Source organism: Peromyscus maniculatus, chromosome 12 (assembly GCF_049852395.1).
Source record: "Peromyscus maniculatus bairdii isolate BWxNUB_F1_BW_parent chromosome 12, HU_Pman_BW_mat_3.1, whole genome shotgun sequence".
In the NCBI taxonomy this organism is placed as follows: Eukaryota; Metazoa; Chordata; class Mammalia; order Rodentia; family Cricetidae; genus Peromyscus; species Peromyscus maniculatus.
Window position 1 is genome coordinate 47,421,606 of NC_134863.1, and position 26,178 is coordinate 47,447,783.

Below are 26,178 nucleotides of genomic sequence, written 5' to 3' on the forward strand. Positions count from 1 at the left end.
CAATTATCTGTACATGCAGGATGACATTCCTAACTGCAATCCCAGCACCTCACAGAAAGTAGGACTCACAAAATCCCGTTAGTTTTACTTTTCAGTAGAGATAATAAGGTTAAAAATAACATCAAATGAACCTAAAGTTAAGCTACAAATATAAACTCCAGTAATGCAACTTCCTAATACAAAGAATCCTTTAAAAATCTTTATAATGGGGGCTGGAGAGATGGCTCAGCACTTAACTGCACTGGCTGTTCTTCCAGAGCGCTAGGTTCGATTCCCAGCACTCACATGGGGACTCACAGCCATCTGTAAATTCAGTTCCAGAAATCAGATGTCACATTCTGGCCTCCCCAGACACTAGGCACTCATGTCATACACATACATACATGCAGGCAAGACACCCAGACACATAATCAATAAATTTTTCCAAATGTTTGTCACAAGAACAAAGTCAAATAGCAATCATACCTCTGGCAACCTTAAAAATTACTTGGCCTATTTACTTTACCACCAAAAGAAATCTAACAAACTTTACTTCATACCTTACCTGGGAATATACTTATTCATGATGGCATAAAAGCAGTTGTACAGGTCGCTGCGAGGCAGCTGGAGACACACCAGTGGCCTGAGAAGGTGGGTCCAGCTCAGGGATGTGCTGTACTTAACATTGCGTGATTTACAGTAAAAAGTAATTACAGACTCCACATCCAGAAGTAAATCTGCTGCCTTCTCCTCTGGCACTGAGAGCTGCTCTAGAAATAAAGCATCAAACCAAAGTTACCAGGGGACTACTAGAGGCTCAGAGACGGGGCGAACTACCTGTCCACAAATACATTCTGGGAGTGTTTGAAACTAGGATAAAAGCAGTCAAGTCCTGACAGTACTTTTCTCATCATTTTATTTTTCATTTTTGTAGTAAGGAAATAGAACCAAGGCTTTGCATAAGCTAGGTACCTGCTTTATCACTGAGCTATATCTAGTAGTTCTTTTATTCAATAGACACTGGTTCATAGATGCAAAACCTAAGAAAAAACATAGTTAAAATTCTTAATAACAACCTCGTTTTAATTTTTAAAGCCGTCATTGTGTATACTCTTTGTACATGGTACTGCTTTACCTAAGGACATCGTCATACAATGATATACTTATGCTGAATATACTCTCCCTAATCTTTCTAACTTAAAGCAAGAATGCTGTTACAGAACAACCTTCAGTTTCACATGAAGTGTTGTGTTTTTTCCCTAGCCCTCAGAGACAAGGGAAGACAGAAGACAGTTTACTAACAAACAGTACTTAGTGACATTGACCACAGTCATGTGAAATGGAAGATGGCCAATTTGAGGCGGAGTGGTGGGCAATGACAGGCATAAGCCATGGAGCTGGAAAGCCAACGGAATTTTCTAACGGGACTATCAAGTGTTCCACAATGTGGTGCTTTGGTAAGTAGAGGGAAAATTCATTCTCTACCATAAAATTCAGTACTTTATTCCTTCCCTTCCCTTGTTTTAAATCTTAGTTTTTATTTTGTAATAAAGCTAATCAAACATGCACAAGCAAAATTACCTATGACTTCTCATACTGGTATTCTCATATAGAATAAACAAAGTACAAATTAAATATGAACAAAACTATAACCATTATTATTAACATCAAGGTAATCTCAGAAATATATAATATACATTATGTGAAGTCTTCAAATCTCTGGTTCAAATTCCCTTTCTTTTGTTCATACTAACAATATGTCTTTCTGCCTGCCTGCCTGCCTGCCTGCCTGTTTGCCTACCTGTCTGTCTATAGTACTGGTGACAGAACCCAGGCTCTTGTATATGCCAGGCAAGCACTCCACTAAGCTACATCTCAGATACAGTTTCTGAATAGTTAGTACACTGAAGCCTGTTTAACCAATGCATTAACTAAGAAGTAACAGAAAAACAAAAGATTCCAACATACTATAAATAATCAGAAAAGATAGGTATAAACTATATTAGCTTAATATAGATCATGAATTAACATAGATTTGTAGAGTGTCAGGAAACCTATTCACCCATGATTTGTAACAATTTTAAAACAGTAGATCATGATCTGCAATCCATAAACTTTGAGAAAACAGTTTCTTTCTTTGAAGGCTGCATAAAAACATGGGAGCCTGTAATTATATGAGAAACAAGGGGAAGAGCACAACAAAACTGTAAATGTGTAAAAAAAAATCAATAATATAAAAGAACAGTAAAAACTGGGCTCTTTCTCAAAATTATATGTCTCAAGGTTTTTTTAAAGGGCCAATCTTTTTACAAGACTTTTACAAATTCAACAGATCACAAACGATAACAAGATAACTTTTTCGCAGTTGTCAAACTTACCAATAAGCTCTAGGCAATCTTTATGAATGGTGTTCTGCTCGGGCAAGTCTAAAATACCATCCCAGGACGCTAAGCTATCGCCTTTTCCTGCAACGTTCAGAGCAATCTGGAAGAAAGACGTTAGAAGCAACTAGCACCGTTGTTACTGCTCCTTCCTGTACAATAACTGCACTAAAGAAAGCAGGAATTTAGGAATAACAACAAGATTACAAGCTTAAGTATCTGTACACCACCAAGTGTCACCACCACCAAGTGACAAAATTCTCCTATAGATTTCCCCACTTCATGGTATTCAGTGAATAGAGTGAATTATACAATATCTGTATACTTACAAACATGGCTTTATTTAAACCCAACTTTTTTGAAATGTAAAACTAAGAATATAATATTGAAAATTAAAAAATATACCTATGCAATAATATACCATGTACAATTACCATGTACAATTAAATATACCATGTACAATTAAAATTATAAAAAAGAATTCTTAATGAATTGAGATGTTATTTTGTAAGTTTTTTCAAGTATGTATAAACACTATTTTATTTATTTATTTATTCATCTATTGATTTATTTGAGACAGTCTGTCTGTGTAGCCCTGGCTATCCTGGAACTCACTCTGCAGACCAGGCTGGCCACCACACATTTTTATTTTATTTTATTGGCAATGTTGGGGGGGATTGAACCTAAAAGCCCTGCACAAGGTGGGCAAGCACCCTACCACTGAGGCACATCCCCAACCAAAATTATCACTGTCGTGACCGTCAAATGCAATAAGTAGTCCTTCCAGCATTTGAATCTGAGTAAATCACCATAAAAATACTTTTCTAAGACAACTGAAGAAATTATTTTGATACCAAAGAATTGTGACTTTTAGACAGGTAATGGTTGGTGGAGAGGGAAAGACACTTTCTTCAGTGGGTATAGCCACTGGATAAGAATGCCTACACTCCTATAAGTAATTCTAAAGATACCTGGATCACCTCCCCACAAAAGGGGGTGAAAAGACATGAAAGTAGAAGGGACTTACTACAAAGAGGAGCAGGACCAGCGAGAAAGGAAGGGACAAGAGGAGGGGAATACGACCAAAGTATGTAATATATATGTGTGGAGCCGTTACAATGAAATCATTATTGTGCACAGTTAATATGTGCTGATAAAAAGTAAGAAGTACTGTTCTTCGGATGTCTGATGGTCTTAAAGTCACTTCAAAAGTCACTTGGTATGCTACCAAGGATTTGCTTTAAAATAATTCAGCATCAAGGGACAGGGAAGACAGGAAGAGAATATTAGTCAAACAAGACTGGTCAGATGCAGGTAAAAGTTAAAGCTGAATTATAGATACATGACAGCTCACTGCACAAGTCTCCATTCTTTTCAATGGCAATACACACAGCATCTGTACATTCTGCTTTAGGAGATTTCTGCCTTCACAGACATTATCAGATTAGAGGAACTATTAAATAAAGGATGGCACAAGCAGATTGAGCAATCGCACTGTGAAATCGTGAAAACAAACCACAGTAACTTACCCATGGCAGTAGAAATGGCTAATGCCTGATACGGCACTCACCACATGCCATACAGTATTCTATGTGTTTAAATTTCTGCAATATTGCATTGAGAATGTTATGTGCATTTATAATTCCAATTCTGTTAAATGTGTATACACATAAAAAAAAGAAAGGACATACACCTAGACATTACTGTGTGATTTACCTACTTGTAGTAACATGATTTTTTTTTTTTTTTTTTTTGGTTTGGTTTTTCGAGACAGGGTTTCTCTGTGTAGCTTTGCGTCTTTCCTGGATCTCGCTCTGTAGACCACGCTGGCCTTGAACTCAGAGATCCGCCTGCCTCTGCCTCCCAAGTGCTGGGATTAAAGGCGTGCGCCACCACTGCCTGGCGTAACATGATTTTTTTATTTCATCCTTTAAGCTTATAACTTTTCACAAATATGTACTATCTTTATTCAATTTTTCTTTCTTCTTTTTTTCAATCTCCCACCCTACCAAGCCTGCATCTCCCCTATCTGTCCCTTTCCCAGATTCATGACTTTTGTTTTTGTTGTAGGATCCATTTGGTTGACTCAGGGCCATCTATGTGACCACTGAACTAGAACTGCCCATTGGAGCCTGGTGGGGTCACCAACAGATAAACAACTGATGGCATTTACCACCCCATTACCTCAGTTTCTCCCTAGGAGAAAGCTCAGTAGAAAGGGGTAGAGACCCAGCTCCCTTCTCCATTCCTGGCTGGCCGACGGGCCCATTCTTGAGCAGGCCCAGTGCGGTTAGCGCAGTTGCTGAGCATTTATGAGGAAAGAAGACACGTCTGCGAGGTGTGGTGCTCACCTGTCACCCCAGCACCATAGAACAGAGAGGAAGGAAGGTGGACTGCAAGGCTAGGCAGTGAAACATAGCAAGATCCTGCCTCAAACACAACAAAGTCAAAACCCACAATCAAAACCCCACACACATTAGAGAACAGTTGGAAAAGCAAAATAAAGAAAAACTGTAACCCCAACCCTCGCAGACATAGTTAATATACCTCAGATCATTCCATGTGTGTCTGTACGTACTCTATTTTACTTACTGTACATGTTTCTTCTCTTAGCTACCATTCACTAACAATCTTCATACGAATTACAGCCATTTCTAATGGCTATAAAATATCACCAATGTAAACATTATTATTGAGGATAGAAAACACTACAGAACCATTTATTTTGAGACAGGGTCTCATTGTGTCTTCCTGGCGGGCCTAGAACTCACTATATAGACCAGTGAAGCCTTGGGCTCACGGAGATCCGCCTGCCTCTGCCTCCCAGTGCAGGCAGGGATTAAAGGTGTGCGCCACTACACCTGGCTCAGAAACAGTTAGTTAGTTAGTTACTCGGGTCCATTTTCTAGATGCAGCATACTCCGAAACAGTCTTTTCAGAGAGTTGAAAACCAATTATCAAAACTTCTATTAAGTGACTACATTTTACTCTTAGGTTTCAAGTTACCTTCCAAACCTGGGCCCTCAGTTCAGCAGGCAGTGGTCTCCCTTGAATTATATTTCTCAAAGTTTCAAGATCACAACCTCCTGCTTCCAGGGCTTCTTCAAGATCTTTTTCCCTAAAAAGAAGAAGAAAGAAAAGCTCTACTCTTGAATCATCTTTTTTTTTTTCTTGCACAGATTCTCTCATAAGGACGGCCAGCTAAAGGTTTTGGGCAGTCCGAACACAACAACACAGGGTACACGCAGCACCATGCGTTCTGTTTCAGGGACAGTTCTGCCTTCCCAGGAATTACCGACCAGAGACGTTGAGTAGAAAGAAGACAGCACAAGCACGCTGACAGCACCGTCAACTCATGAAGACAAGTCCCAGGGACGTAGTCATGGCAGTGGGAGGGCCTGACGCAGCACTCACGTGTGCAAGGCACTGTTCCAAAATTCACGTGTTCACTTATTGTTTCTTTAGAAACAGGATCTCATGTACCCCAGGCTGGCCTGAAACTTACACTTCCGTTCCTCCTCCCTCCATCTCCCGAGAGCTGGGATTACAGAACACACAACCACCCCAACCCACACGTGTTCTTTTTAATCTCCACGACAGTGAGCTTACACACATCACTGGCTGCAGCTATGGTACAAAATGAGGCAAAGACGGGTTATGAAAAGTTACGAGACAACTGGAGTAACCATCCTATGATATCAAAAATAATTATTCTTGTGTTTAATACGTTATCATCTCATGGCTATAATTGATAGCAAAGCCAGAAGACAAACTTTAGCAGTCTGGATCCAAATTCATACCATTATGCTAAACAGTGGCAAAGATGAGAAACCCTAAAATTCCACCAAGAAATCCAAAGCACTGCAGTCGGGACTACTTAATGCATAATTCTATCAATGCTCTTCCCAGAGCAGAGCCCGACTTACAAGTGTTTGATAAATGTCAACAGAACAAAACAGAGCTCCACTGTTGTATTAAAACTGAAAACAGCCGGGCGGTGGTGGCGCACGCCTTTAATCCCAGCACTCGGGAGGCAGAGGCAGGCGGATCTCTGTGAGTTCGAGGCCAGCCTGGACTACCAAGTGAGTTCCAGGAAAGGCGCAAAGCTACACAAAGAAACCCTGTCTCGAGAAACCAAAAAAAAAAAAAAAAAAACTGAAAACAAAACATCATCAAGCAAAGTAGGGGGCAATTATGCTCAATCTACCATGTCTGAGGAGAAAAGTAGAAAGTTAATTTTCTCCCCACCATGCATGATTAGGATGGTAAGTTAAGAACTTCCACAAGGTATGAGCTGTTTTGTAGCTAGAAATACCCTTAAATCAGTTCCTTAGGAATTTCAGAGGTTGAGATTTCAGTCATTTATTATTTTAGCATATATTAAAATCTGTAAAAATGTAAAAAAGTCATAACTCAGTCATAATTTATAGCATTCTTGAAGCAACTTAAGAAGAAAGGTAGGGTTGCTAGAATCAGGAAATCGGGATGCTGTCTAGTCTGCTGTAGCTTTAAAGAAAAATCAATAACTGAATAATTTAGACCTCCCCACGCTGATACCATTCTAAGACTACCGTGTAAGTGTACACATTTCATTAGGTTGTTCTCTTAACAGAAAGGAATGAAATGAAAATAGAATCACTCAGGTACAATCAACAGAAAAGCACCGGTCAAGTGCAAAGTGTCCTTCAACTAAGTTAGTCCAAATTCACACAGACACACTGATGACCACACAAGGCATATTCTGGTCTTTTGCAAATAATTACTACAAAGCTGGAAAATGAAATGAGAAAATAATTACTACAAAGAAAAGGAAACAGAACAAGAGATTTCAAGGTTAGTGTTGAACGTGCAGACCTCATAAAGACTGAAGTCTGTCTAGTTCATGCTAACCAAGCTATATAAGACAGACAATAACAATTTCAAATGTGGTTTATAACTGTGAAATTAAGAAGACAATGTATGCATGGTAGATAAATACCATATGTTGTCAAATGTGTAAATGAAATGAAAAAAAATCCTTTAATTGAGATGGAATTTTATAACATAAATGAACTAGAATTTTTCTAAATTTTTAAGCCAACCCTTATTTTCTTTTTGAAGTAGCTCTGCCAAATACCTTACTATTCTAGACAACAAAGCTAGTATTTGGTCAAAATGCACACTCTTCCAAGGACTTTTAGAGTCAAAAGTAGTGTACAAGCACACCAGTTAGTTAATGCAGCTGCTGCTGGATTCTGTGATACTGTGCCAGGGGATCGCCATCTATGGTGGCATCAGAGACTGTAAGCAAGTAGAGACCAGAAAATACTAGAAGTAGTAAAGACACTTTCCACAAACCTAAATAATTCAAAACAACAGTGTCTTTTGAGGAAACCAAAGGTTCAGTTTTCAGACTTTAAACACTACCACTTGCAACTGTAGTAAAGAGCTGTGAACACTGCAGTTGAAGATTGTATGGAAGGATGAGCAGAGATGGGAACTTGACATAGCATTCAGCTCCCAAAGAGGCTCAAGTCTCAGCCTTTGAACACGCGGTACCTACAAGTCTAACTGCGTCCAGAGAGGTTTGAGTGGACAGACTCTAGTTTTCAGTCTTCTTTGGTTACAAGAAACTTCTACTTGACCTTACAAGCTAAAGCTTGGTACAAATATACTAGACAAGCAGACAAGGCCCCAAAACAGTAAAGTATAAGCTTTATTCATAAAAATAAGCAAGGATCCTCTTTGCTTGGCAAGTTCAAGACACAGAAAATACAAAGTCTTGTGGTTGGAAGTAAAAAGAAAACCACCTCCCTCTTGGCTCTGTAACTCTGAAACTATAACATATATTAGAACACAACAGGGTGCTTCAATGAGCTACCAATAACATGCTTATAAAATATAAATAAAAGTCCAACAATGGTTTTCACATCTGTGATCTCAGGAATCATGATACTAAAGGACAAGAGAATTGTGGAAGTTCAAGGCCAACCAGGACTACTGAGTGAGTTCCTGTCTCAAAAAACAAAAACCTAAAAACAGAAAGAAAAGAAGGTAATAACTACCTCCAAAATAAAATTTCCTCTAATTGTATGTTTTGTGGCAAAATCAAAGCACTCTAACCCAAGCTGTTTTAGAATTACAGCCAGGCAGACACGGGCTCATACTCTAGCTGTTAACTGAGTTGGATCCTCTTCCACCAGACAGACAGGAGCTGGGACATACAGAACACATACACAATTGTACAGGAGACAAAAGCATAAACTCCATCCACTTCCAAACTTAATATGCATTCCCAATGCTTCTAATTAGTAAATCCAACTGAAAATTTTTATAATTGTTTTTAAATAAGCCATTAAATAAATTATATGAAAAACATGACTTCCAAAACAACAGATATTATCAATGTGGACCTTGGTTGCCTCTGTAGAATTGAGGGTGAATCCCTATTGCTGAAGACACCAGACAAATAAGACACAGGATATGGATGATGTGAACTCAATCTGACCTAAAGGCCTCTTTCCTGTCATCTACCTTCCATGGTTCCAGAAAATACTATGCAAGCTTCCGACAGAGGGAAGCAACTAAACAGTCCTACTCAGCAGCAATACCTATGAAGCATGACAATGACCAGAATGACATGATAGACATAAAGGTGTGATAAATGGCACTCACATGTCAATGGTTGTCTAACTGAATTTAAAGCCCACTCAATAGGTGGGAAATCCTCGTATGGGAACCTAGCCAACTTCCTGTGGCTAGTGAAGCCATAGATCTTAGAAAAGAACTTATTACCGACACTTTGCTAGACCAGCATCATTCCTTACTACATTCTAAATCTTATCTCTATACCCACAGAAAAATGTAGCAATCACCCTTAACAGAAGCCTCTCTTTACAGCAAATGAAGACCATCACTGAAAACCACATCATGATACAATGAAAGATCAACAGACTGTGGGGAGCCCAGCCCCAACAGATACAACTACATCACAGTTCCTTTATCTATGGCTTAGCCAACATCATGGAAGAGAGTGTAGAAGACTGTAAGAACCAGGAAGTATCCTGTGAAACGTTCTCTCCTAGAAACAGCTGCATAAACAAGAACGGCAATATCACTGTACATGTAATGTGGAAAGAGGGAAACTTCCTACTACTAAACAAAAAACTACAGGCAACTACTGACTGCTGGGAGAAGGGTAATGAGCTTCCCCCAGGGATGAGCCACTTATTGGTTGTCCTATCCAGAATGGTCAGCCTTGAAATCATATACACACCACCAACAGAGACAGACTCAGATTGTTGTACTCACATATATTTGTGTGCAAGAATGCACGCACACGCATGCATGCACGCACACACACGTGAACACAGACACACACTCACACTTAACAATAATAAAGTAAAAGAGGCTATCAACTTGGGAGACATGGGAGAGGCTTGAGGGTAGCTACATGAGGCTGGAAAGAGGAAAGGGGAGCAGTGATGTCATACTATTTCAATTTAAAAGATTTTTAAAAAATAAACAAAATTTAACAAAAATTAAAAGAAAAGTTACAGAAAATCTCCAACTGAGGGAAAAGCCGAGTAGTTATTAGACTTTTTTCTAAATTGTCTTTCCCTCAACTATGTTCAAAAACTTATTTTACTCACAATTTCAAAATTTACAGAAACTGTTTAATCATATACATTGTTTATATGTAACAAAAGGAAAACAACTTACTTCACCTATTGTTTCAAGCTTATTTCTGTATGTAAAGAAACATCACATCATTAGAATTCCCTCATCACTCCTTCCCACCAACCCTTCCTCACCTCGTTCAGTTATTCTCTACCTCTACATACTTACCTACTTGGAGTATTTCACATAAATGTAATCATGGCACGTGACCTTTAATGCCTGGATTATCTTCAAGCTCTACTCATGCTGTAGTCTACATATCAGCACATGCTTTGACTGCCAAATAATCTTCCAGCACATGACCATATCATATTTTGTTTGCCCATATGATGATGGGCATTTGAGTTGTTTCAAGATGGATATTATGACTACCTACTAAACTTAAATCAAGAGGTTAAATGTATGATTTATCCTTAAAGAGCTCTGGAAGAATTTAAGAAGCAAACCTATGAAAGAGATGGGAGCAGCTCTTACTGGCTTGCAGTTCATTCAGATTTGTTCAGATGTAAGGCCCTATGTGCACATGTTAAGCCATGACAGCTCCATGTGTGTATCATGTATATATCACTGCTAGCTTTGAGCCTGACCAGTTGTTTCTACTTCTAAACTAACTAACCAACCAGCTGTAAGCACTCATTTCAAGTTGTTTTGTGGCTTACTTTGTGCCCTGCACTTCTGAGTGTTTCCTATCGCACAGCTCATGAGACATCAGCACCAAACTTCTTTTGGACTTATTATAGTGCTATGATTTTTAGCATGCTGGTTACAAATTACTAACCCTGAATACTCTGTAGGACAGCTGGTAGAAACACAAATAGGACAGTTTTGTTACCGAATCATCTGTACAATAGCTATGGACAGAGTTCAGTGACCATAAGGTGCTTTGTGTAACCTGCTATTTTTAAATACAATCTCAAACCACCAACACTTTCTGGGTATTTCAGCCAAGACATGGGATGAAACATTAAGAAAGCCCTGGGGAACTCGCAGTCTTTTGAGAGCTTAACTTATTTATAAAATCTTGTCATCCGGGTTGTTGTCAGAATAAGGTATGACTGTCATAAGTATTTTATTGGCTGGTATATTTATAAGCCATGGGGGAACATACCACATTTTTAGATTAAAATTTAATGAAACTATGGTTAAAAGTATTTCTTCAAAAGCAGCCTTGGGAGATTCCTTTATCAAATGATACAACCCTTTCCAGAATATGTGTGTTAACCAGAACCCTTTATTAAGTAAAGAAGATGCTAAACATAGTTCTTTTGCCACACAAATGTGGCAGCTACAAGATTTCTTCACTATGCAACAGGAAAAGGATACAGCAATCACAGAAATTCAGTACTGTAAAAATTAAAATTAACTATAAATGGAAAAATGTCAGCAAGTCTTTTTTAAAGATTTCCTTTTTTAATCCACAAGCTATGAAGATCAAATTGTACCACATGGTAGCCCTTGCTCTCCTAAGGGATAAACCTGAGGAGTAACTATGGAAGGGGGGAGGATGGATTTCTAACAGTTGCATGTGTGAAGCTGAGCTGTGTTTGCTGTACGGTTTTCAAAAGCACAGAAGAGTTCTCCACTGGTGAACAGTAACCTCCATCTGCTCTAACGTCTTTCCCTGTGCTTCTCAAGATCAAAGTCCTCAGCATCGTCCTAGTCACCCCCGCATTTACTTGCTGGTTTACTTGAGTATGTGTACACGTGCACACGCCACAGCACATATGCAGAGGCAACAGGACAACTTTCAGGGTCAGTTTTCTCCCTCCACCCCATAGGTCCTGGGATCGAACTCCAGCAGTCAGCTTGGCAGCAAGCATCTTTACCTGCTGAACCATCTCACCAGCCCACTTTCCATAGAGAAATATATTTTCAGTCAAAGTAATTTACTTGCGAATTAAAAACAGAAAAGTGTTAGCTTAAAGACTGGGATGAAAATGGCAAAGTCTATCAGAGACATTACCTCTATCTGTTATAAATTTCTTTTTCTTTTTGGTTTTTTGAGACAGGGTTTCTTTCTTTAACAGCACTGGCTGTCATGGAACTCATTTTGCTGACCAGGCTGGCCTCCAACTCACAATGATCACCTGCCTCTGCCTCCCGAGTGCTGGGATTAAAGGCGTGTACCACCACACTCAGCTCCCTTACAAATTTCTAGTTTACCCAAAGTACAATGACTAAAAACAAACAACAATAACAAAACAGTATTATTTCTCTTGAAAACAGTCTTAGGAAAAAATAGACAGAAGGGGTAAAGTGATCATTTTGTAACATCTGTGCAATCTTGTTTCTCAAAAGCACATGATTAAAAAAAAAAAATCCTACTTTGGCAAGGAATGTATATGCCCGATTTACCTTTTAAAACTGGGTTCCAAGCACTGATCAAGATTTCCTTGATAAAAGAGCCTTTCACTTATCTTCACGTTGGCTGCTTGATGGAATTTACAAAACAAACCTCAAGAAGTTCTGGTATTCACTGGATATGATGGTTTCCACATTATCCTAGAACTGGGGCAGGAGGACTGCCACAAACTCAAGGCCAGCCTGGCCTATATACTGGGTTCTAGGCCAGCCTACACCCTGTCACCAAGCAAAAAGGATTTCTGGTATTCACCTGCACATTCACGAGAGGGTACAGTTTTCTTTTTTTTTTTTTTTTTTTTTTTGGTTTTTCGAGACAGGGTTTCTCTGTGTAGCTTTGCGCCTTTCCTGAAGCTCACTTGGTAGCCCAGGCTGGCCTCGAACTCACAGAGATCCGCCTGCCTCTGCCTCCCGAGTGCTGGGATTAAAGGCGTGTGCCACCAACGCCCGGCTTAGGGTACAGTTTTCTAAGGAGCATTTTTGTAACTTTCATCCTTCAGAACAAAGGAAAGGGCCAGCGAGATGTCTCAGGAGGTCAAGGTGCTTGCTGCACATGCCTGCTGCCCTGAGTTCAACCCCAGCACCCACATGAAGATGGAAGGAGAAATCCAACTCCACAAGTTCGTTCTCTGTCCTTCACACACACACACACATAGACACACACACACACACACACACACACACACACACACACACACACACTAACAGAAACTCCTTGCAGAGGAAATAATACACAGTTTCCTAGGTATTTAAAGCAAGTAAGTTACTTATTTCTCCATCACTGAATTAAAGCAACAGAGAAATTGCTGAGTTGTTAAGGTTATCAAAACAGTATTATTGCTTCCATGTCCTAAATATTATCACAAATAAAAATAAACTAATCTTCTAATATATGAGATTACTTGTTATATTAACATACAGCATAATATACATTATGTGCATTTATCTAATATACATATATTTATTAATATATAACAATATATAAATTTACTTTCTATTTAGATGACGTAGGTAACCATACTTCAAAGTTAAAAAACCCTGTGATTTGAGACAGGGATATGAGAACATAATATTATGAAAATAAAAGGTCTATAAAGATATATATATATATGATAGTGTACATATAAATTTCTCCTTATTATCCTATCATGTCAATCATGAATTGTCTCTTCTCATGGATATAAGAGAATTAGTAATGTACACAGCTCACAGATGTATCCTTATATCTATACAGGGTCCACAAATAGTCAACATACATATATGCTCAATAATGCACATCTTTGAATACTGTGCTTTCCAAAACACATAGACAATTCAACATTTGATCCATATTTTTATGAGGGCTTTTTTTAGGAGTCTCTTAAAAGATATGTGAGATATATAAGATAAATGCAGTCAGTATTAGAACGAACACAGGGCTTACTGAAAGGAGACATTAATTAAGTACATATCTTCGATTAACAGGATTTGCCATATGACCTCTCTAAGTCCATCCTCTCTCCTCCAAGAAGGCATTAATAGTAATTCTTAGCTTCCTGTCTCAAAGCACTGTTGTAAAATGCACATCATTTGTGTGTGTGCACATGGGTACATAGCAGGAAAAGCTCCATACACATGCTTAATAACATTGCTAAAATTTTTAAATATCATCTGGTATGGTTTGTATCTGAAATACTTTCTCACGGGCTCACATTTGAACAATTGGCCTCACACTGTGGCACTATTTTGTATTATTCCTTCTGACAAAATGATGAATTAAACCAACCAGAACACAGCTCTACAATGAACAGCTCTGGCTTTAATACTGCTCCCATTTTTCCCTTAAAACTTTACCCAGCAGCTTGAATTAAACCGTACTGAGTGGATATTTGTTCAGCCATGAATGCTTTGCTAAACGATTTTTCTTTCTGATATGTAAGGACGGGCATTGTCTTTGGTTGACACCAAACAGAGGCCACATTTCAGCATTGTGTGGCAGAAATGCTCTACCAAGCATAGTTATCAACTCTATTCAAAACTGTCCTCTTCATAAACTGGCTGTACATTACAGATGTACATTACATTATGGATGTTTCTTTATAGAATTGATCCTTTTACAACTAAAAAAAGTGTAATACTTGAAGAATTCAGCAACACATTAGAATCATGAATTAAAGTGCATGCTGAGTAAAATTTCTACATTAAGTTCAGAATGCCAACAATCATAAAATTAAAAGAAAAAAGTTTGGTTATAGATTTGTATCTCTAAGGAATATTTAAGAGAGAATTACAGAAAATAAAAGCATATGAGCCAGGTGGTGGTGGCATAACCCTTTAATCCCAGCACTCAGGAAGCAGAGGTAGACGGATCTCGGAGTTCAAAGCTAGCCTGATCTACAAAGCAAGTTCCAGGACAGCCAAGGCTGTTACACCGAGAAACTCTGTCTTGAAAAACCAAAAAAAGAATAATTTAACTTTGATTTTATTAATTCAAATTCCAGACTAGTTTTTCAGTTAACTTTAAATCATTTTAAGTTATAAAAAAAATTTATTAAGAAAAAAATTTTTTATCTTTCCAGTTTTTATTTAAAGCTGTCAGTCACATGGACACCTGGCTTGTAACACTCCATGAAAAATAATTACTCTCCTCAGCACTCTGTGTCAAGTTATGTTCAGATATGGAATATTTACTAATATTCACTCTAATTTTATGTAAACCTGAAGAAAATAACACTTTATTATAATTTTCAAGAGGCAGAGAGTAAAAATATCTTATACAAAATAAACTAAGTGGTATGAGGAAAAATTATTTTCTGTCCAGCTTCCTAAATGATACAGATGTAGAGAGGTGGCAATAAGTGCTAATTACAGTGACGTCATTAAATGTAAAAAAAATTTAATGGGCAATGTATGCATGAAGGTGTGTATATGTGGCTGACACATAGATTTAAGAAATTTTTTTCATTCATTTTACACACCAAAGATTCCCCTCTTCCCTCCTCCTGCCCCCCCAAAGTTATAAAAATTAAACCATCTTACGTTATAACAATTTTATGAGCGATTTCACCACACCCTTTGAGCTTCCATGGCAGAGGTTCTAGAGTGGTGGGAAGCTTAAGCAGATCACCTTGCTTTCCAAAAGGAAGGAGCATTCTACCAGCCAGCAAACATTAGGAAATGTATATGAAATGATAGCTTGGTATGCATTGCTCATGGTTACACAAAAGTCTGTATTCATTCACATACATTCATTCAACAAACATTTATTGAGCTACCTGCTATTTCCTTGGAAGTCATTTCCTTTGAGAAGTTCACTATCTACAAAGCAGTAAAGTGAGATGGCTCAGCAGTTAATGTGCTTTCTGACAAGCCTGATTACTTGCGTTCAATTAACCAGCACACACAGTGGGAAGAGAATCTTGACAGACCTCTACACCTGTCTCTCACACACAATAAATTAAACCCATGAACACACATATACACACAAAAATGTTAAATAAACAAATAATAAAGAACTATCTATGTCACTCAGGTTGAACTTGCACCAACTCCCCTGCCCCAATCTCCTGTGTGAATAATGCTGGGATTAGGAGTCCATGCCATGTCCAGCCTAGTTTGATCCACAGTCAAAAGGATGAGTTTGGCGGTGGTAAAATGCACAATACACTTTGGAAAACCTTACAAGTGACAAAGTTAAAATTAAAACATGACAGCTAAACTAAAAACCATTTTGGTTTTTGTTTTGTTTTGGTTTGGTTTTTTTGTTTGTTTGTTTGTTTGTTTTTTGGTTTTTCAAGACAGGGTTTCTCTGTGTAGCTTTGCGCCTTTCCTGGAACTTGCTTTGTAGACCAGGCTGGCCATTTTGTAACAACCCCATTTACCAGGCACTCAAGGAAAAGTGGGTTTACTAATCTATGGCTCCCAAAGTCTTCCCTTACTCTATGGGAACTGGTCAGGGGAAGAATGGGACTGGAGAGAAGAAAAGGTGGAAGAGATGGAGTGAGACTACAAATTACAACCAACATTCTTGGAAATAAAACAAGTAAAAGTGGGAACGCACACCGAATATATGAACTGTGCTGGATAGTTTCATGTCAACTTGACACAAGCTAAAGTCGTCTGAGAGGAGGGAGCCTCAACTGAGAAAATGCCTCCATATGATCAGGCTGTAGGCAAGCCTGTAGGGCATTTTCTTAATTAGTGATTGATGTGATAAGGCCCAGCCTATGGTGGGTAATGCTATCTCTGGGCTGGTGGTCTTGGGTGCTATAAAAGAGCAGGCTGAGCAAGCCATGAGGAGCAAGCTGGTAAGCAGCAGTCCTCCATGGCCTCTGCATCAGCTCCTGCCTCCAGGCTCCTGCTCTGTGTGAGTCCCTGTCCTGACTTCCTTCAGTGACTGCAATATGAAAGTGTAAGTCAAATAAACCCTTTCTTTCCCAAGTTGCTTTGGTCATGGTGTTTCGTCATAGCAACAGTAACCCTAAGACACAGACTGTAAGGGACCTTTAAGAGAATAAATGCTACCATTAGCAACCATCCACTAGAGTGCCCTTGCCCCCAACCACACACACATACAAGTCCCAACCTAAGAACTTCCTTACAAAGCTTTAACTCAGAAAAATTCACCCCCTATAGTCCTCAATCAGCTGACTAAAGGCAGTTTATATGAAATACAATTCAATCTTCCCAGACTGTAAATTCCTATCTTTGTCTTAAGGCAAGCAGTTGTAGTTATTACTCTCCAAACAAATCATTAGTTTTCTTGCCTAAGCCCCTCCCTGCTTCTGCCATTTCTCTGGTCTCTTGATGGCATGGCACTATCCAGTATGTAGCCACTGGCCACACATGGTATCTAATGTTTGAAGGGTGGCTAGAACAACTGAAATTCAGTATAAATGCAAGCCATACACAAGCTTTTTCATACGGTAAAAATTAAAAACTGAAGCTGGGCGTGGTGGTGCACACCTTTAATCCTAGAACTTGGGAGGCAGGGGTAGGTGGATCTCTGTGAGTCCAGTCAAGGCTACATAGACCGTTTCAGGCCAGCTAGGGCTACACAGTGGGACCCTGCCTCAAAATAAATATGTAAGTGAAAAACCTTTTTAAATAATAAGTACATGTTCAAATAACATACTGGATATATTTTTCTAAATACAGTAAAATTTTACCTCTTTTTTTTAAGTTTTCAGTGAGGCAAAGGGAAATTTTTTTTTTTTACTTCTGTAGCTCACATTATAATTATTTTGAACAGTGTTAAGGTAAATTTTACTAATTCTTCAGAGTCTAACTCACACACCAGGGCCTCCATGAAGCTTTTGTAATGTATGTTGAGGTGGTTTCTGCCTCTTCTGAACTCCCATAACACTTTTATTCACAATCTCAAAGAACAAAATTAATTTTATCTTGTTACTTTGTGTACCTGTCACAGTCCCCCCCCCAAGTCCAATATAAGTTACTTGAAAAAAACAAGATTTATGTTTTCCTCCTATACTCTGAAGAAAACATGCACTAAGATGCTGATGTTCGCTGAGGTGAACGTCTCAATTACTGCATCATCTATCCCATTCAACTATTTCCATTTTCCCCAATTAGTAAAGTATATGTCTTTTTTATTTATTTTTTTGTTTTTTGTGTTTTGTTCTTTTGTTTTTCGAGACAGGGTTTCTCTGCGTAGTTTTGGTGCCTGTCCTGGATCTCATTCTGTAGACCAAGCTAGCCTCAAACTCACAGAGATCCACCTGGCTCTGCCTCCTGAGTGCTGGGATTAAAGGCGTGGGCCACCACCGCCTGGCTAAAGTTTATGTCTATCAATTCTTTTCATTGTGTTTACGTAAACAGTGCCAGTGATCGATATAAAAACAGTGTGAACGGGGGGGGGGGGGGGCGGGGGGGGGAAATCCGTGAGTATTACATGTGTTCAATAAACTTATATCAACTGATCAAACTACTTCCAAAGTAGACCTGTTTGCCAATAATTAATGACACTGGGTGGAAAAAAATGCCTACCAAAAGGTATTGGAAGGGTTGGGGTTGTATCACAGTTGGTAGACTGCTTGTCTTAGCACACATGAAACCTTGAGTTCAATCTCCAGCACTACATACACCAGGTAGTATAGAGGTTGCCTATAACCCAGCAGGAGAAAGCAAGAGGATCAGAAGCTCACAGTCATCCTTAGCCACACAAAAAGTTCGAGGCCAGCCTCGAGCTACATGAGTCCCTTCAAAAACAAAGTCTTCCCATGGTCCAGAAAGGCAGACATGCAAAAGCTTGGGAGAAACGATAATGAAGTCTAATAGGTCATCCAAAGCTATGCAACCAAGTTGTGAGGAAAGTGATGGGAAGGAGAAAAAACACTTGAGATCAAGACAAATGTTGGAAACTGTTGGGAGGCAAACAAAATCAATTTAAAAAAAAAAAAGCTGAACTATGGAGGAGGAATGCTGCTGGGTGTGTCTCCCAACCTCTGCACTTGTCAAAGGTTGCGTTGGTTATTTCCAAAGACCTTGTTTCAAATGGTCTGAGCTCTTCACCCAGCCACTTCCTCCTGAGCGCGCCCACTCCAAACTCCCTGGCCAGGGACTCGGCGAACTCCGGGTGGAAGCCACCCTCCTCAGCTGGACCAAGAGGGAGGAGGACCTGCCTTGGGCGCAGAGCCGGGACGACCCGGGAGTGCCCGGGATCCCGCCCCAGGCGCCGGAGCCCACGGGCAGAGGGGACCCGGAGACCGAGGGGGGCGGGGCAGAGGACCCGGAGGCGGACAGGTGCCCAGCTCCAGGCCCCGGGCCGCCGGCACGTCCCGGACAGGCAGGATGGAGAACGGGAGGAGAGGGGGGCCATGGGCAATGACACCTGGGCTCGCACTCACCAGCTGTCCCCGCCCGACGTTGACAGTGGCAGAAGCTCGTCTCCTTCCGCCATTGCTGTTGACGTCCACGTCACTCTGCCGAAAAGTGGCCCCGGGCGCCGAGACTCGCCTCTGAGACGCGGTGTCGTAAAAGGAGTTCTGAAGTCTGACACGGAGGAGGCTCGCCCGAGCGAACGAGGCGGGAGGCGAGGCACTGGAGGGAGGCAACGTCACCGCGTCCCGAGGGCGAAAGGCGGAGCCTGGCCGCTGGTGGGAGGCAGCGACTCGCGGAAGACTACAAATCCCAGGATGCCATGGGGCGGCGAGCAAAGCGGGGGGGGGGGCGCACGAGGCGTGTGGTGGGCGGGGACACGGGAAGTGGGCGTGGCGCGGCGCGGCGCGGCGGGAAGGCGTGGCTCGGAGGAGGTTCTTGAAGGTGAGGTGTCCTGGCGGGGCGTCTCCTTAGCGTCTCCATTCCTGTTTGGCGTGGGACTGTGAGCCATAATTGAGAGAGCCCCAGCTGGTGGAGAGAGGAGGGCAAGAACGAATTCACACAGAGGTGGGCTGAATGGAAAGTAAGGAAAGGGCAGGCCACTTCATTTGTAAGGACCATTCCAAAAAAAAAAAAAAAATGCCAAGGAATAGTGCAATGTACAGCGCCTGCCCAGCGTCCTCAGTGCAACCCTTATTTCAACCACCAGCGCCACGAGAAATAAATAAAAATACACAGAAGGTTACATACTCTATGTCTGAATACTTAAAAGTTATAAATCAAACTATTCTGTAAAAATTATAAGGCCCTCACAGCCAGAAGAATCCACTCTAGTTGGAATTCTGCAACGGGAATTCCAGTTGAAGAGAGCTGCCAAGATCCTTCCCTTCCTATCCTATGTCCCATTTGTCCCTCGTAGAGGGACCTCCCCGTTCCACACCCAGGCTTCATCCACGGCACCAATATTACCAAAACTCTAGCCTCTTGGCTATCCTTGACCACTACAGATTCAGGACGGACCTGAAGTAGTACTTGGAAGTCCTAGGAGCAACGATGCAGTGAACTACATAAAACATGAATAAATCTGAAAATTTCATGTTAAATGAGCAAAACGGATTACAAACGAATGGCGTTGTTTATGTCTGGTATCAATATATTAGGAATAAATACATGTACACTGAAAAATGCATGGGTGATGTGTAGAAAAATTGGAAAGGCAATTAAATTTTAGATGGGGCAGAAATGACCTGTTTCATTGGTTGTTTGGTTTTGTTTTGTGTTTTGTTTGTTTGGTCTGGGTTGGGTTTTTTGTTTTGCTGTTGTTGTTTTTGAGACGGGGTCTTACTAGGTACCCTTGACTAGTTTGGAACTCAATATGTAGACCAGGCTGGCCTGGAACTCATAGAGATCCACTTGCCTCTGCTTGTGTTTGTTTTTTTAGACATGGGTTTTTGCTGTGTTACTGAGGTTGGTCTTGACTCCAGGCTCATGTCTTTGAGCTCGTGGGCTCAAGTATTTTTTTTTCCTGCCTCAGCCTCTCAAGTAAATAGTATGACAGGTGTTTGCCACTGTACTGGCTTTATAATTTAATGTTTTATCTTTAGGAGCTGAGTGATGCCTTCAGGGGTGCCCATTATTTTTTATAAAATATACTTTGGTACCTAAAATGCTCTATAATTTTAAAAAATTATTTGAACAGTGCAGTACAGCTGTCTCCATTATAACCCCAAACATGTTGTCTTCCCTTTGAAAAAAGAGACAATAAAAAGCTGAACATTATTGTAGTCACTTCCAAGCCTGGAGTAGATGTGTAATACTCAGTTCTTCGTTGCAGAAAAAAATTTTTTTACATAGAAGGTGGCTATAGGTGACCATTATCAATCAATCAGTCAATCAATCAATCAATCAAAGGTATGACTCAGATCATCATTCCAATGTACAGACCCTCTGATGGATCCCTTCAGTTGTTCCAGGAGATTTTCAGAAAAATGGCTCTAACACTATTCAGTCAGTGACAGGCAAGCAATTATTCATCAGTCAAGGTGAGTCCAGCCTCCAACGTGCAGCTTATTTTTATTGTAACCAAATTAGTGAGTGTGTTCTAGTCAGTGCAGTAAAAATATCCTATTAAAAATATATTACTTAATATTTTCAAAAAGTTCTTCACTCTATGAAAGTAGGTTGAAACTTTAGATTTCTTTTTAATCTGTTCAAACCAGCTATGTGGGCATCTGACCTATGCAGATCTAAGACCCAGGCCCAAACAAGCACTGTGCTTATTTGGATGACCTGCTTCTGCCATCTTCAAATTAATGTTTGGAATAAAGAGTCTTCTCCTTTTCTTTTCTTTTTTGTTTTGTTATTTTTTCAAGACAGGATTTCTCTGTGTAGCCCTGGCTGTCCTGGAACTCACTCTGTAGACCAGGCTGGCCTTGAACTCACAGAGATCCGTCTGCCTCTGCCTCTCAAGTGCTAGGATTAAAGGCATGCCCCACCATGCCTACTTGAGTCTTATTGTGTTCATTTTGTACCTGTCCTCACAATTAGGACAGCTACTGCCCGAAAAAGTGAATAGCATCTTAATATCTAATAGAACAATTTCCTTTGGTAATAATGCTGCCAGGGGCATTTGTTCATTTCTCATCTACCCATTCCAAGTTCCCCATAATCTTCATTTGGAGACCATGATATGCATAACGAACCCCATCTCCTCCATTGACAATTGGAGGCCTATGCTTTTGAAGTCAACTCCTCACATCGTTAGGATGCTTTTGGTTGTCTTCTTGAGTAGCTTCCCCTGAGTCATCTCCCTGGTGTTTGGGTTGCTGACATCCAAGCTGCTGAGCTTGCACATGTTTCTGTGGTAGGTCAGTCTTTGCCCTCTCTAGTCTTTCTTTTGTTCTTCTTCAGCATCATCAACCTCTTCCTTTACCTTGCTTGGTCTTCTGAAAAAGCCAAACCCGAGCACTGGATGAGGCTGCTGAGACAGTGTGGATAGTTCTTGTTGTTGGGGCCTCTCATCGTAAGGCCTTGTTTTTGCTCTGGCTCTGGTTTTCCCACATTTCCCCTAACATGCCTCATTCCCTGAGATGGCAGTGGTTTTGCCGCCTGCAGAACACTTTCTAGCTGGCTGCATATTTTTGTGTGTTCTTTCCATTATTCAAAAGGTCCTGCTAGCTACCTAGATGGTTACATGTTTAAAATATTAGCATGAAACCAGTAGTAGAGTGTGGTGATATTGTGTTCCCCAAAATATTGTACACCCTAATAAACTTATCTGGGGTCAGAGAACGGAACAGCCACAATATTAAACATAGAGAATAGGCAGCGGTAGCACATGCTTTTAATTCTAGCATTCCAGAGGCAGAAATCCCTCTGGATCTCTGTGAGTTCAAGGCCACATTGGAAACAGCCAGGCATGGTGACTTATGGCTTTAATCCCAGAAAGTGAGCCTTTAATCTCAGGGAGTGATGGCAGAAAGCAGAAAGATATATAAGGCATGAGGACCAGAAACTAGAAGCTTTTGGCTGGTCAAGCATTCAGGCTTTCGAGCAGCTGAGAGTCATTGGGATGAGGACACAGAAGCTTCCAGTCTGAGGAAACAGGACCAGCTGAGGAACTGGCGTAGTGAGGTAGCTGTGGCTTGTTCTGCTTCTCTGATCTTCCAGCATTCACCCCAATAACTGGCTCAGGTTTGATTTTATTAATAAGAACTTTTTGAGATTTCTGCTACAGTAGAGTGTATTAAATTCTAGTGATAGGCCTCTGCTTCAGACCAAACCAAAAATCAAGCTCTTAAGAGAGAGAGGTTTCATAATGAAATCATGTACCAGCACTTTCCTTACAGTATTTTTCTCTCTTAACTATAACATCTAATTTACATTTCTTCATCTGGAGCAGAGGGGTGTAGAGTCCTTTTCTATTGTTTTTATAAAGGTGGAGTTGATTGCGGTGACATGTGCACAATGCTGTGCGGTCACAACATCCAGTGAGATATTGTGTCCCCAGCCTGCATTTATGCATGGGTCCTCACATCCTAAAGAAAATGTATAATATTTTTCACATTAACCTTGAATAAAATCAGAGTTTATTTTCCTTGAATTGTAGAAAAATACAAAAATGCTGTTAGCAATTATTTGGTGTTTGGGGTCTGTGGTGGTTTGAATGAAAAAATGGCCCCCATAGACTCGTAGGGAGGGGCATTATTGGAGGTGTGGCCTTGCTGGAGGAAATGTGTAACTGGAGGGTAGGCTTTTGGGTTTCAGAAGCTCAAGCCAGGTCCAGTGTCTCTCTTTCTTCCTGCTTCTGCCAATCCAGGTGTAGAACTCTCGGCTCCTTTTCTAGCACCATGTCTGCCTGCATGCCACCATGTTCACCATGACGATAATGGACTAAATCCCTAAAACTGTAAGCTAGCCCCAATTAAATGTTTTCTTTATTAAGAGTTGCTGTGGTCGGCCGGGCGGTGGTGGCGCACGCCTTTAATCCCAGCACTCGGGAGGCAGAGCCAGGCGGATCTCTGTGAGTTCGAGGCCAGCCTGGGCTACCAAGTGAGCTCCAGGAAAGGCGCAAAGCTACACAGAGAAACCCTGTCTCGAAAAACCAAAAAAAAAAAAAAAAAAAAAAAAAAAAAAAAGACAGAGTCATATAATTAGGTGATTTATGTTCTATAACATATACTTAATTCATACTATTTCTATAACAAATAGCAAATTCTCAATAAATATTTGTTAAATGAACAGAGATTTGGGGAAGTATTTTTAGAATAGATGAAACCATTAAACTACATAGAAACAACTGGTTGTTATCAAGGTCAACTAGGATTATGAATTGATCTGTGTGGTCATAGTAACTGAATTGTATGTATGGTAGTTTCTTTTATTGGTTTTATTTATTTATTTACTTACCTAATTAAATTGGGTCTTGGAGGCCTCAAATTTCTAGGCTCAACTGATTCTCCTGCCTCAATTTCCTGAGTAGCTGGGAATATAAGCACATTCTACCACACTTGTGTTCTTTACTTTTCATTATAGAATTATAGCATATATGGTGTGTGTGTGTGTGTGTGTGTGTGTGTGTGTGTGTGTGTGTGTGTGTGTGTGTGAAGTGGAGGGATATATGACTTACAACTTTTGATCACTTATCCCATATTCATACAGCTCTTTCATGACTCATGCACATTCTCAGCTAGTGATGACATAATAAGATATAGTAGTCTACCTCTGTGTAACAAATTACCTCAGAACTCAATTGCTTGAAAGAAGAACCCCTTATTATCTCTCAATTTCTGTGCATCAGAAGTTTGAGAAGAGCTTGGCTGCATGTTAAGGCTCTGGTTTTTATGTTGTTTTGTTTGAGACAAAGTCTCACTATGTAGCCCTGGCTGGCCTGTAAGTGGTAACATAGACCAGTTTGGCCTCCAACTCCCTAAGATCCACCTGCCTCTAACTCCTGTGCTGGGATTACAGGGTCTTTTGAAGTCATGATCAAGATATCAGCCAAAATGGCAGTCATGAAGTCAAAGGAAGGCTTCCCGGGAACGAAGTGGTTACCCCCTTCCGTGGTTGGTCACTCACACAGCTGACAAGCCTTGTAGGCCCACCCCATATGAGCTTCTTCATGGCCTGCTTGAATATCCTCTTGAAATGGCGACTGCTGCCCCAATCATAAGAGTTGAACAGAGGGACTGGTAAGATCGCTTAGAGGGTAAAGTTGCCCATCACTAACAAGCTGAGTTTGAGCTGAGAGAGGGAAGCAGCTCTTTCAAAGTGTTCTCTGACCGACACAGAGAGAGACAGAGACAGATAGACAGACAGAAAGACACACACACACACACACACACACAACGCATAATAAAAAAAAAGTAAGGGAAAAACTAAGGTCAAAACTATAATTCGTTTGTGCTCTGGCCTTGGATGTCAGAGTCCCGTCACTTCCACAATATCCTATGTATCAGTTCTCTTGTGTAGACGGTAACTACATGGGGCTTGGATGTTAAAGACGAGGATTCCCATATAAGAGGCTGGCCGCACATCAGATCCTGCACGCTCTTCATTGGCCCATCGGGTTTGATACTGAGGTCCCTGCTTCTATCACCGCAGCCTTCTTTCTATGTTCTCCCTCTTCCCAACTTGTAAAAGATTACTTTCATCTGCGCACACACAGCATTCTGTGATCTTGGTTGTCTCTTTGTTTTATTTTGTAAGAGAGCATCTTGAATTCTTGAACTCTGAAAAAAATGACAGCCATTTATAAGTTCCTAGACCCCGCTAACACAAAATGCAAAGCTGAAAGCATAGATGTCACTCGACATTCTTGCAACATAACAAAATATTTATTTTTGTTGGTGAGTCTATCATGTGAGAGTTTCAGGATTTTAAACATTTCCGGGGCTTTCCCTTTTTATCTCATAAGGACAAATGTTTTTCACAATTATCAAAAGAATTTCAAGTATTTGTAACCTTGAAATCCCATCAAGGATTCACATTCCAAGACGCCTTTAACTACTGAAGCTTACCATCGAACTTAATGATGAAGGAAACCAAGTTCATTCCCATTCACAGACAAGAAGTAAACAGTTGGCAGCAATTTCGGCGTCTGCTTTTAATCAGCCTACAAGTGTTAAGAAAACAGCGATTAAAACAACTAGCTGAAAACAGTAATACTTCTCCATTGTGCTTTTCCACGTCCTGACTTTTCTAATTCACGTTGACACTTTAATAGGCTGTGTAGATGAACCGACCCGAAGTCAACATTTGGAAAGAGACTGACCCATTCTTGAGTTTGGGGTATTTAATGTGGGAGCCGGTTTTACTCCTCCCTCATTCTGGGTGTGTTCCCAAATGTTCCAAACAAAATGCTCTTCTTCATGGGGTTGAGTCACTCCTGCTTGGAAACAGTAGATGAAGTGAAACTAGACTAGTGTCTAAGAGGTGAGTTCTTGCTTTTTGTGAATTAATACCTCTCAGGACACACATTTTG

The 26,178-nt window shown here is 40.3% G+C and overlaps 1 protein-coding gene across 4 annotated transcripts in view; it reads right to left on the bottom strand.

Annotated features, from left to right (window-relative positions):
- The window catches only part of Tbc1d23 (TBC1 domain family member 23), a 57,876-nt gene extending 38,442 nt beyond the window's left edge, over positions 1-19,434 (bottom strand). Inside the window, exons 1-4 of one of the 4 annotated variants that reach the window (XM_006995764.4) lie at positions 19,226-19,434; positions 5,367-5,478; positions 2,358-2,463; positions 545-749 (exon numbers count right to left, since the gene is read on the bottom strand). In XM_006995764.4, coding sequence (XP_006995826.3) covers positions 545-749; positions 2,358-2,463; positions 5,367-5,478; positions 19,226-19,278 — 476 coding nt within the window. In that variant the 5' untranslated portion in view covers positions 19,279-19,434. The remainder of the gene's footprint in view (positions 1-544; positions 750-2,357; positions 2,464-5,366; positions 5,479-19,225) is intronic. The other 3 variants (XM_006995765.4, XM_042259442.2, XM_042259443.2) reach the window with 3 other exon arrangements.
- Between the last annotated feature and the right edge of the window lie 6,744 nt (positions 19,435-26,178).